The 12643-nt window shown below is 42.0% G+C and overlaps 1 protein-coding gene across 1 annotated transcript in view; it reads right to left on the reverse strand.

Annotated features, from left to right (window-relative positions):
• Nucleotides 1–823: 823 nt before the first annotated feature.
• stat5a (signal transducer and activator of transcription 5a) overlaps nucleotides 824–12643 on the reverse strand; it is a 15575-nt gene continuing 3755 nt past the window's right edge. Inside the window, exons 6-17 of the mRNA XM_084372187.1 lie at nucleotides 12368–12523; nucleotides 10489–10668; nucleotides 9660–9747; nucleotides 8558–8680; nucleotides 7740–7832; nucleotides 6516–6722; nucleotides 5717–5811; nucleotides 5307–5449; nucleotides 3746–3901; nucleotides 3572–3623; nucleotides 3054–3164; nucleotides 824–2896 (exon numbers count right to left, since the gene is read on the reverse strand). Of these exons, the coding sequence (XP_084228313.1) occupies nucleotides 2773–2896; nucleotides 3054–3164; nucleotides 3572–3623; nucleotides 3746–3901; nucleotides 5307–5449; nucleotides 5717–5811; nucleotides 6516–6722; nucleotides 7740–7832; nucleotides 8558–8680; nucleotides 9660–9747; nucleotides 10489–10668; nucleotides 12368–12523 (1528 nt within the window). The 3' untranslated portion in view covers nucleotides 824–2772. The remainder of the gene's footprint in view (nucleotides 2897–3053; nucleotides 3165–3571; nucleotides 3624–3745; nucleotides 3902–5306; nucleotides 5450–5716; nucleotides 5812–6515; nucleotides 6723–7739; nucleotides 7833–8557; nucleotides 8681–9659; nucleotides 9748–10488; nucleotides 10669–12367; nucleotides 12524–12643) is intronic.

Here is a 12643-nt window from a genome sequence, read left to right on the forward strand (position 1 = left end):
TTGTGTCTCTAATGTGCCCACCTGATATAAACATGTAAAGCCTTTTCACAACTGAAGTTAGCAAGTAACTTGGACAAAAAATATTGAAACATTGATCATTTTCTACATATTCTATTGTTAACTATCTGCAGTCTTAAGGTTGGCATTCATATTGTACAAAAATGTTAGGAAACAAATGACTGAGAGCACTGGAGGTATTGAAAAAATGGAAAACAGTCTGCAGTGATTAAAACATCTGATAAGATAAAGATAAAGCTGTTAACACATGAAACTAACAAAGTATCACTGGGGATGCTGAAAATGAACGAACCTTCTCATCTGAAACATCTGTGAAAGAAATTTTCTTCCAAGCAAAGCGTATGTTTTCATGGTGCATAAAGCTTCATACAGTCTACTGGTAAGTGCAATAATTTGTAAACTATATCACATGTTGCAGTGTTTAAATAATGGTGTAGAGCAGTTCTTTGACATTTGTACATGAGCGCCTGCACAACAAATGCCAGGAGTCTCTCTTATACAATATACGGCACACTTACACACAACACTTTAACTAGGAGCCGGGAGCTGGCATGCAGTTCATTTTAATCACCGTAATAATTAGTTTTTTCTCGTAAAGACTCTGCCAATGGATTACACACACACTTGACTGAATACTTTTACTCTGCACGATCCTGTTGATGAGCTTCTGGAGTGCAACATCTCCGACTCCGCTGCTTGGGGATTAAATGGATGGTGTTGACTGCACACATTAAAAAAAAAAAAAAAAAAAAAAAAAATAGCATTTATTTTGTAGTGACATCAAAATCTTCTGTACTTCTACAGGTTGAGTTAAAATTATTTATAAAACTTTATTTTTCTTCTTTTCAACTCGACAGCTGTTTCTCTTGGAAAACCTCCAAACCACAAACATGGTACATACATTGAACAGCACACAGCGCCATCTATATCATCGAAAAATACACAGTCTACAGTGGAACAAAGCTTAAAAATGATGAGAATTGACGGTGACGAAGGATGATATCACAAGACTGCCCACGTAGCTTGAGATTTCAGAGACAGGAAAGAAAGCGAGATACAAAAAAAAATAGTTTGAAGGAGAAATGAAAAGATAGACGAGGGAATATGTTTAATACTGTAATGTCTGTCGGGCAAACACAAAAGTACATCATAAATTCTTCTCTGATTTCCAGTTCCTCTGTATCCTTTTTTCAACTTCTGGGACTTCCGGTGACACGAGACTTGAAACTTCTGCTCAGACTGAGGAGGTATTTGTACATAAATCCTCAACAGGGTCATGCAAAGGGGTTACATTCAACGGGGGAGTGCCAGAGAAACAATAATAAAATAGAATTATTATAGAGAAAATAAATTCATATATTTTGTATACATAGATCTTTTTCTATTTGGCTTATACATCAGCTAAGCGAAGCATTCCTGAGGTGCAAGGCTGTTGTGGACGACATGTTTTCTATTCAGCGTTGTGTGTGTGCTAGTGGAGGGAGTCGTGTAATAGTCTCAACCTTTTTCTATTAGACTGATGTATTTGCTGCTTTTCCCGTATAGCACAAAAAGTGGACGCACAGAAAACTAATGTTGACCAAAAACAAAAGCCAGACGAAGCCTGACGTGACGCTACATCCTTGAGATACATCCCCAGATGTGGTCCAGCGGCTGGTGAGTTTGCACAGCCCTAGATTTGTCTTGACACAGCTACAGGAACAAGTGGACGGATAGGCAGAAAAGTCAGAAGGAAATATTCAAGCATACCGGCCAGACGTGTAACACTTTATGCATCTAGACCTCATCGTTTCAAGCATAAAACATCCAAGGATATCCCTGTACATATCGACACAAATTACAAGAACAAAAACCCAAAAAGCGTACCTACTGGTGTGAATGTGGTGCAGAAACAACAAAAAGAACCAAAAGTAACGACTGTCAGTAGAATAATGCGAGGTAGCGTTGATGAGGAGAACAGAGGGACCTGAGAGGACAAGCAGGCAGCGCTGGGTAAATGCTTGGATTTGCATTTCTGTGTACAAACAGAAGACAAATAGCCCTGTGAGAGCGAGGGAGGTGCATAAACCCCCGTCATGGGTTTCAGCTGGTGAACAAATCAGAACAAATACAGCGTACACTTGCGCGTGTGTACCGCGTGCTGATGTGTGTGCTGTCAGTCACGGAGAGCAAAGAGAGTCACTCTGCCTTTAGGTTAGTGTATATCGATTAGAAAAACTGACAGAGACTGCGGAGCGATGAGTCGGATAATGTCGTTGAGAGCAAAAGCAAAACTTTTCAATACTGTTTCTCTTTTTTGTCAAAGGGCAAGTTCAAGGTCACTATCAAAATACTGATAACCCATTTACAAGGATATAACGAAATAAAAACATTCAACTGTTAAAATGACTTCTTACAGTAGCATATTTTTGAAATCTGTTCAAAATCAATGGGAAATGCATGCACAATGTGAATGAACATAACCTTTTCTTTTCTTTTTCACAATACTGTAACATTGTAGGTTTTGCATTATACCTAGTCTGTTTCACAAACACTTATGGTCACAAATAAAACTAAGAGAAGTCACTGACATGCATGCTCTCATGCTGAAAAGAAAAATAAAATCACAACCATTATTAACATTTCACATTATAGCTATCTGAAAAAAAAAAAAGAGAAATGAATGGAATTAAACCATGTGAAATGTCACTGCGAGTGGGGGAAGTTGGGAGGCAGGGTTTGTTTGGTGTTGTCGCAGGGTTAACAGATCCGGGGTCAGGATTGTTGGCCGCCCCACTGGCTCTCTACAGGCCGCCGGAGGAGCTCTTCTACATGCCTTGCCACGTCCATGGTGTCGTCCAGGTCGAAGTCTCCGTCGGCGTCCAACATAGGGTCACTCCTGCCACAGGACACAGAGTGGAGCCAGACCATACTCAGACGAGCCAACAGCACATCACCAAAAACAGCAGAAGCAATAAGACTCTCTTTATTCACATGAAATGCACACGTACACTCATACAAAGCAGCTCATATGTTCAAAGGACTTGTTGACTCACATAGGTGGGTACATGCTGTAGGGGTGAGGGTGATTGACAGGTGCTGGGGAGGCGCCGTGATCCATATAGGTTGGATTCCCACTTGCTGGGTCTGGATTGGCTGTAGCAAACCTGTACACACACACACACACACACAAATGCACACACAAACCCAAGATAAAAGCCGATGAGTCTGCGTTCAGCAGTTGCCTAAGCAACTACCCTCAGCGTGTTTTCCAGGCCTCGCTGCATGATTACGGCCGCTTTCTGTATTGCGGGTGAGCCGACCATGGAGATGAGGGAGCGGTGCCTGCTAACTAACAAGCCTAACTCTAATGATGAGTGGAAGACAAGCTCACTCAGGAACCCTGGCCATCCTTAATTGGCCTCCTCCAGCTGTAACAGCTATCTAATAGCTGATCTGAATTCAGGGTCCAATATCTAGTGATTAACTCTTAATGGTGCCAGAGAGGAAATCTGTTGGGTTGATGTCAGGGAAGAAAGAAAGGAATGGAAGAACAAGAAAGCTTGATACTTACTCGGGCACCACTTGTTTTATTTGCGGCTTCACGTAGCCGTCCACTGCTTTGGCTTTAAAACAAACAAGCAGAGGGAGAGAGACAGCTCAGTGCGGGACATCAGTTTACTACTCTGCGACTGTGATCATACATTTCGAGGGTAACGGCTGCCAGCGCAAACAGAAGGTTGCTTACAGAGCGGTGGGGTGTAATATTTGGAGAACACCTCATCCTTGGGTCTGTCGGGGTAGAGGAACAGGAGATGATTGAGATCGCTGATGCGGTCAGCCAGAGAGCGAATGGTGAAGTCTTTGGTTGTGTAGGGCATGAGGTTCCAAACCATCCTCTCACCTGGAGACACACAGACACACAGCGTAGCATCAGCTGTGATAGTAATACAATAAGTTATTCTCCAGGTCATCTTCGGCATTATTACAGGGTAGTTTTCATGGTCCTGAGTTTCAGTTTTGTGATTTCCTGTTTTATGTTTCATTTGTCATGTTTTACTTTCCACTTCTTGTCTTTGTCTGTTTTCCTGCCATTTTTCCTGCTCACCAGCGGTTAATCACTCCCTGTGTATTTAAGCCCGTGTTTTCCCCTCACTCTTTGTTGGTATGTCTGTTTTCATCCCGTTTCTGTGTTCCTCGTCGGTTACCTGATCCCGTCTTGCGTTTGCTGCCTGTGTTACACTGGTTTGTACTTTTATGTTGGTATATACTCACTTTAGTATTTTTGATATTGGATTACTCCTGTTTTGTTGCCAGCCTTTTATTTAGGGGGGATTGTTGATTTTTCATTTTGGATTTTGGATGTTATGGACTACAGCTTTTGTTGCATTAAAGCTCACTTTTTGTTCGTTTACCTACCTGCCTCTGAGTGTCTCGCATTCGGGTCCATTTTGCAAAAGCTTGAAAGGTGGTTCTCACTTTAATAATCTAAAGGCTACATCACTCGGCTATCCCATGAGATTTTGTCCTCAGGCACTGAGCTACCATAGATAGCTGATGACAACAGTTGTTATGTTATACACAGATCTAACTTACAGCTCCGTTTAATCTCTTTACACTTGTGATAACCATTGTATTGTCCTCTTGCTGGCAGCAGAAACAAGATGTAAGAGTCAAACACTGACAGAATATCACTTTTAAAATGGAGGCTCTGCTGTTCATTCACCCGTTGGTGAATCATAGTATTTGAGCTCCATTGATGATGGATTTTTTTTTCCATTTCCAGCTCACGCACAACTCAGGCTGAACATACTCAGTCTTGAATGAACTAATTCTGATCCAACTCTTCTTGAACTCAAAGTTTCCCGTCTTATATTCCAACCTCCTGCTAAACAAATGTACAATGGCAAGCCACCACCAGGTATGAATGAGCTGTAAAATAAAATGTATTATGGTAACCTCTGTAACCTTGTAAACCTTGTTTATCATGCAAGGAGGCTGCATTGCTGAGGATCTGATTCTGTGTAGGTGGATTACAGCAGCACACAGTTCCGGTCAAAACTCAGAGATCTAAACTTGCTTTCTGAAAAAAGGCCCGAGCTCTGATTCATGCTGTAATTTGCAAGAAAATTATGCAATCTCAAAATTGGGTTTTAACTGTCACAGTCACTGGTTTTATTTGACATATTCATTGGGAGTCTGTCTGGCGCCTGGGAGACAAGAGAAGAGTTATGGTCGCATGAGAGCGGTGCGCTTCAGATGAATGCAAAGAGCAACGTTTTCTAGTAACACACATTTCCATGTCATACCTGCTTTGTTAGGATTTTCTGCCACCCAGGCGATTGTAATGCCTCCGATCTCAGAGTCACTAAAGCGCAGAAGGAAAGTGCCGTTGGGTTTCGACATCAGCATGTCCTGAGCCTGCTGCTTGTTCACAAAGCCCAAGATTGCTCTGAAAAATAGACGAGAGAAGTGTAGAAAAGAAGACAGATGAAAATTGTTACGTGTCTAGTTTACTGGCGAGAGCAGGTCCAAGCCCTCAGGCTGCCATGGAAAATCATGAAAGTGAACCATCGCCTGAGTTACCAGAGTGACAAAATGGGAACAAGAAAACACACACTTTCACTGAACATGCAGTCCAGCTGTCACATTGAAAAAAGAGAGGTATTCCTTTAATTTTTTTCTCAGCCAAAGATTGAAACCTCAGCAGTTTCCTTACCCATCGTTCCAGTGTGGTTTGAGATGCTTTTTTGTGAGTTCCATCACACCATCAAACCACTGCCAAAATGTGAAGTTCCTCCCCGGCAAGCTTTCCTGTAAGTGAAAAGGTTTTGGAAAAATGATTTGTTTGAAAAGCACACAGTATTCAAACAGACATGAACATATTTTAAAAAGGTTTTCAGATAACCACAGATGTCCAACCGGTCTATAAATACAGAGCACAACATGTCCTCATCCAAGTGGTGTTTATGATTTAACCAAGTGTGCAGCTGGATGTTTAAATGTTGTGTATGTGAGAAAAAAAAGAAGAGACGGGGGACTGTGTGTACATGTGTAGCTTATACGCCGGTCGGTGAAGTGGCTGAAACTTGATGTTCCCGTAATCTAATGAGACTGATGGTGTGTGCTGAATGTGAGTGCGTTTTCTGCCATCACCAGCTGCTTTGAGCCAGAAAATTAGGCCTCCAGCCTTTCACAGTGTGGACAAACAGGCCCATTAAGATGAAGACCTGGCTACCAATGAGGCGTTCTCAATCAAGTCGGCTACAGAATAGGGCTGTGGGGACGCTGCAAATGGAGCATGAAATTTTCTATACATGAATAACCAACAGTGAAGCCCTCCATGGAGAACAAGCATGTGGCTGAAAAATGGCTTACTGAAACTGGCCTGTGGGCTTTTTAAAAATGCAAAGAGGAGAAAACCTTCTTCAGGTCTGATAAATATCCATAGATTACCACTGATAGTCAAGCTCTTTACACAGACCATGTGTTTATATTCATGGAGAAAAGAGACATACCCTGTTAAACTGTGACCAAGTCATAGTCATGTTGCGGTAGTCGTCGGGGTTGTTGCTGGAGCTGCTGAAAGCCTTTTGAGCCAGGAAGACCAGGTTCTCCTCCGACAGGCCCCGGTTACTCTGCACTTCAGCCTTGTATTTCATGTTGATGGCATCGCAAAGCTGAGGCCAGAGCACCTTGTCTGGCACAAGGAAAGGCACCCGTCCCTGCAGACAGCAGAGGAGACGGCAGTGGATTTACATGAGCTTTATCGACACGAGCAATGCGGCAGGAGCATTAAGAAACACAAGGAGAAAATGTGCAAACATGTATACAAGAGAATAGACAGCTGTTTCCAGAGGAGCATTATTGTTTTCGGAAGGATTTAGCTAATTTTTAAAGGGTAGCTCCACTAATTTTACACATCAAAGTGTGTTTACAGGTCCTGGGGAGAACTACTGCATATACGATTCATGTTTTCCTTTTGGGTGATACAAAAGGGGTTGTGGATACTGTATGGTTTGCTATTATAGTCTGTATTTCAGCAATGTGTCATTGTGTCAAGGTCCTCGAGACCAAAACGTCGACCTTTTAAATAGATCAATGCAGAGATGGTGTGTGAGGGAATTGACATTTTATTTTTGGAATCTGGAACTGTTTTATTACCTCCACCTAGGAGGTCATGTTTTCATCCGAGTCTGTTTGCTGGTTGGTTGGCTTTACAGCAGGATTACACAAAAACTACAGGAGGGATTTCCACAATACTTGGATGGAGAATGGGTCTTGGCCCAGAATGGACCCCATTAACTTTTAGAGCGGATCAGGATAAAGGCGACAATTCCAGGAATTTTTACTCACTTTCATTAAGACTGCGAGATAGGGTGTTTTCCTACATTTTCATTACTTTCTCAGTGAATAATGCATGGATCTTAATGGTAAAAGTGTATTTTGGTGGCTGGTATGTATGAGTGAGAACAGATTGGTGCACACAAAGGGGACTGTTAGGCCTTGGCGGAGGTATGCGTATGCGTCAACTCAGGGAGATAGTACAGATAACGTGTCTTGTGTGTGTCGTCGACCAGTCAAAACAATGCTGAAAATGTAACAAATAACAGTAAATTTGATACATAACTTTAAAGCTTATGTGATCGGTGTCTGAAACATTGAAGAAACACATGCTAATAGAAAGCTGAATCACATCCACAAAGAATTTCAAACAGTGACACACACAAGCATTCACTCACCGGCTCTGCGAAGGCGTTGTCCCACAACACGGTCGCTGTGGCGTTATTGTCTTGGCTACCGTGAACTATCACCACTACAGGAAGTGATAACGTCTGTTAAAAAGAAGCAGGCTGTGTCAGTAAATGCTGGACGTACTGCAAAACAACATGACCTTCATAGTATATCTGTGGCTTTATTGGTGAGCAAAAGCTTTTTTAAACCACATAGTAAAATTACTGGAAAAGATGACAGATGAGGAATGGGAATGAGTGGTTGGGCTGATATATGGTTCACTGTATATCACTGTTTATGGATGCTCAGTGCTTCCACCCAAAGTACTTGGAAAATAAAGTCACAGGAACTACTTTTCAAGGAACTGAAAGACTTCTTTAGCCCGTTGTTGTCTGCATTTCCACAGTGGTCCAAAGATCAGCAAAGATTACGCAAATTAATACGCTGATATGTATATGAAAAAGCATTTTCAGGCTGGTTTCATGCATCATTTTTGCATGTGACTGCACAACAACAATTTTTGGACTTCGTCTCCGCTCATCTGTTGTACGCTTTCTTCTGTAACTCCATGCTGATGATGTTGGAAAGTCCTAGCTCCAAGCAAGGACTTTTTTAGAGGTTAAAATAAATTCCACAGAACTTAATTTAGACCTTGTCACTGGTGTTAGTCACTTCCTCAAAAGGCCGGGGAAAGTCCTGCAGTTGAATCATGGCTTTAGGCTTAAGAATGAGTCCCACTTCTGGAAATGTATGAATGGATAGTGTGATTTGTGTGTCAAGGATAATGAAGTCTTTTCCTCCACCTCGTCTGTCTGCGTCCTCTTACCTTCACTTGAAAGACAAGCTCGTTGCCGCCGACACTAAACTGGGACTCGAACAGAATCGTGAACTTCTCTTCTGTGACGGATTCTGCTCCTCGCCTGTCCGATCGCTTGATCCTCTTCAAAGACTACATGAAAGATGATATGTAGGAATAAGGAAGACAGGATATATACACTGTACATATTGCCTGCACAGTTAGGCCGACAATGCACACATCCTACTTACAGAACATGCATGTATAATTCACTTTGAGTCACACTACATGTAAATAATCCATGCAGGTCTCTGTGGATTATTGCTAACAAAGCGCGTGATGTATAGAGAGGCTCTCCTGAAGCTGCAAACTGATTCTTCAAAGCACTGCTGAATTGCTATGGATTTGTTGGTGGTAAAAACAAAATCATATAGGGATTATTTTTCAGCTATCGCTTTTATTTTGAATGTTTTCTTACAACTGGAGAACAAGATATGTAGGCCAGGATATCTTTGCAGCACTATAGTACTTTATTAATGTTGTTTTGTCACATATATTTAGCTTGTGATTTCGATATTGCATTTGGCAATATCTTGATTGCGCTAATATTTCTATTAATGGTGCAGCTTTAGCACTGTACCAGTCAAAAAAATGCAGCAAAATGCCCCCTTGGGTGCGCCAATAAAAGACAAAACATGACAAAGTGCCCTCAAGGGCGCCCTTCCAGTTGACAAAACGTGGTGAAGTGCCCTCTCTTCACTATAAATATGTCACAGCTTTCTGCACGCTGGTGCCCCCTCAAACATCAGTCCACCACTGGTTATTTCCACATACTGTCAGTTTATTATTCTAGAAATCCCAAAGCTATTGAAACCACATTGGTAACACGTGAAGCAACCCCACCTGAAGGAAATATATTTACAGTTACCACAACAAAAAAAAAGTGGCTTTTCAACACAGCCAGTTTTGCCCTGAATTTACATACTAATGGACATGATGATCAAACACATCTTGGCAATTGCTTCACTTAAGAGCTACTCACTGTATGTACAAGTAAGCTACTCTTTAGTACAGACCCGTGGACAATGTGATAATTAACCCACCGTAGTTGATTCACTTCAGGAGCACTCACCATGTTTCTGAAGTGGGCGCTGAGAGTGCCTGTAGTCTGGTGATACTCCATCACACAGTTATTGTTGAGAATTTCCCCACTGCTGTCACTGAAGGAGAGAAAGAATCAAGGAGTGAGCTGTACTGTCTGCCTTGGCGTACAGAATTAAACTCTTCCCAGAACAAATTAAAAGAAAATGATGTTTGTTCGGGCGGCAGAGTGAAAAACATGCAGGGTTTTCGGAACGATGTTCAGTCATTTTCTATAAAATTAACTATCTTCTCTGCATGAGAAACCACCAAACAGATGTCTCTGGACTGCGGGTTGGGTGCCATACCGAGTGGTTTAGATGAGAAACGGCAGAGGTTGGCCGAGCTGTCGAATTGCTCGCTCGTTTAACCACTGGCTGCCTGGCTGACCTACAGTCTTGGAAGGTTGTATTAGTTGGCAGGAATGTGGAACGAGGCTGTGGAACAGGCTAAATGTGGATTCTGCATCCACACCATAGATTCCTCTGAGACATTGTTCAAGTTCCAGCCCTGTCTCTGTGGTGAGGTCTGGAAACACACAAGACCAGAGTTCATCCTGGGATCCAGTAACCCTCGTAGTAAATGAGGACTCTTTAACCTAATGGTGCCGCAGGGGCTTAACACAGTGTCCCCACTAATGGAAGCAGGGATACTGAAAAATGTGTATACAAAGAACAATAAAGAGCTGGATGAAGTGTTGTTCGGTTAGGTCACCAAGTATGTGAAGAAGTCTGACCCTCCAGAAAAACTTCTTTTTAAATAGCTTTTGTGTGTTTTTTCCTTTTTAACCCACCCCACCGTCGACGGGACGCTGGACTTACTTTCTTGTGTTTTCGTTCTTCAGCAGGGCCTTGGCTTGTTGTTCACTAATAATGGTGGCTTTGACCTGTGGAGGGTTCATGTGCACATTCAATTTCCCGCCCACTAGAAGACGCACTGTAGCGGCAAACTTGGTTTGGGTTTTTAGCACCTGCGGAGGCTGTTTCTCAATGATGAACGTGCTGTGGAGACAAGAAAGAGAGTCGGACTGAATGACAAAGTGCTGCTGATTAGGTGGCTCACACTATGCATGCATTTCATAAAATGGAGATAATAATAAGGAAAATCATGATTTAAAGAAGCCACTAGATTAAACAAGACACTTTATATGTTGAAAAAGGAGATGATTGGCTGCTCTTTGTAACACAATGTTGAAATTGTGTCAGATGCTCTTGGAAAATGGGTAAAAAAAAACAGAACTTCAAAAACCAGAGGCGATCCAAGCACTCCAAACAAGAAAAAAGTAAACACAATGAGAAGGGAACTATTAAAAAGCTGTAATTATAGTGGCTAAATCATTAAAAAGCCAGCCATTAAAAAATAACGATCTAATATAACTTAAACCCAGGTCCTTCTTGCTGTGAGGCAACAGTGCCAGTTGCTCCTTGTGCTGCCCATTGCCAACATGTTTCGACCATGAGGTCTTCATCAGGGCTCCAAACAACAAACACCATGATGGGCCTAATAAGAGGGGCCACACTGGGCTGCTTGTTGTTTGGAACCGTGAGAAAGACCTAACGACTGAGACACGTCAGCTTTTTTAATGACTGGCCTTTAATCTTTTCGATTTAACCACCATAATAAAAGGATTTTTTAAAAATATTTGATTCCTCGTTTAGAAGTTTTTCTTGTTTTCAGTGCCTGGATTGCCTCAGCTTTTTGAAGTATTGTTTATAGGGATTCTACCAGCATTAGCATGATGATGCAACATGTAAAATCTGCCTGTTAATAGCCATAATGGCTTATTTGGATGCATTTTTACAAATAAATCTCAAATAATTGCTGAGTCTTCAGTCAGGCTGCAGAGGGCTGCAACTGATGTGAACACAGAACTTAAACAACGCATCACTACTGCACAAATGTTTAGAGGATTTTATGCATTAAACATGTTTATCAGACTTTAAGTGCACATACAATGTGGTCTGGCGTGAAATGCTGAACGCAATTTAACTATTTACAAAGCAAACTCCGCAGGGTTCCTTTAAGCTCTAATGACCTGCCGATTTGAAAATTACCTTAATTGCAACCATGCCCGCTGATGGAAGGTCATGAATGTAATTACTTTTCAGTCAACAAACAGCATCAACGTTACTTTCTTCTCACAGTGTTGATGTGCTTTCCACATGAACACAAAACATTAGGAGGAATATAGAGGGGGTGTTGTTGAGGAAACATAACCTGTGCTTGTATTGTGCATGATAGGAGTGCATTACTGTGTAGGAGCAGGCTTGTCTGTGGCCAATCAGAAATCGTTGTGACAGAGACATGGCTTTGCAATGTGTTATGGGTCCCTGTAGGGACAAACTTTGAGGATTCTGTCACAAACTTTCGACAGAATTATACTTAAAAGGGCTAAAAGACCCTGGCAGATGCACCTCTGGGCCAAAAATAATGTACTATACTGTTGCATGTGCCCCTGCTTTCCTTTAATCTCACACACACTGCACGCTCTTTGCCTCTGCAGAACCTCCATCGTTTGAATTCTGACAATGGCCAACACTGAATGCAGGAAAGGGCAATACCTCATTTTATACAACACACCCACTCACTTGCACTCATGCTGATATGTTTTTATTGACGCTGTGCTGACTGACATTTATGGCCTTAAGTCAACTTAAGATTCATCCTTCTGAAGTATAGATGGAACACACACACGCATACCTGGTGACCAACGCTGAGATGATATCTGTAATAGTGCTGTTGAGTTCATTTAGGAGCTCTTCAATGGGGCCGGGGATGGGCAGCTGTTGTCTGAGGTGCTCTGCCCTCCGAATCTGCTGCCTGTTTTGCCAGATAGTTTCTGCAAGCTTCTCACACCTGACACACACAAACAAAAACATTGCTTACGGTTTGACTCAAGCAGGACACAAAGAAAGGCAAAACCAGCAGAGCCAAGGCTTAAAGTGAGACATGTCAGACTGGCCTGCCTACATCTCT

This window comes from Pagrus pagrus, assembly GCF_965226575.1.
Source record: "Pagrus pagrus genome assembly, chromosome: 13".
In the NCBI taxonomy this organism is placed as follows: domain Eukaryota; kingdom Metazoa; phylum Chordata; class Actinopteri; order Spariformes; family Sparidae; genus Pagrus; species Pagrus pagrus.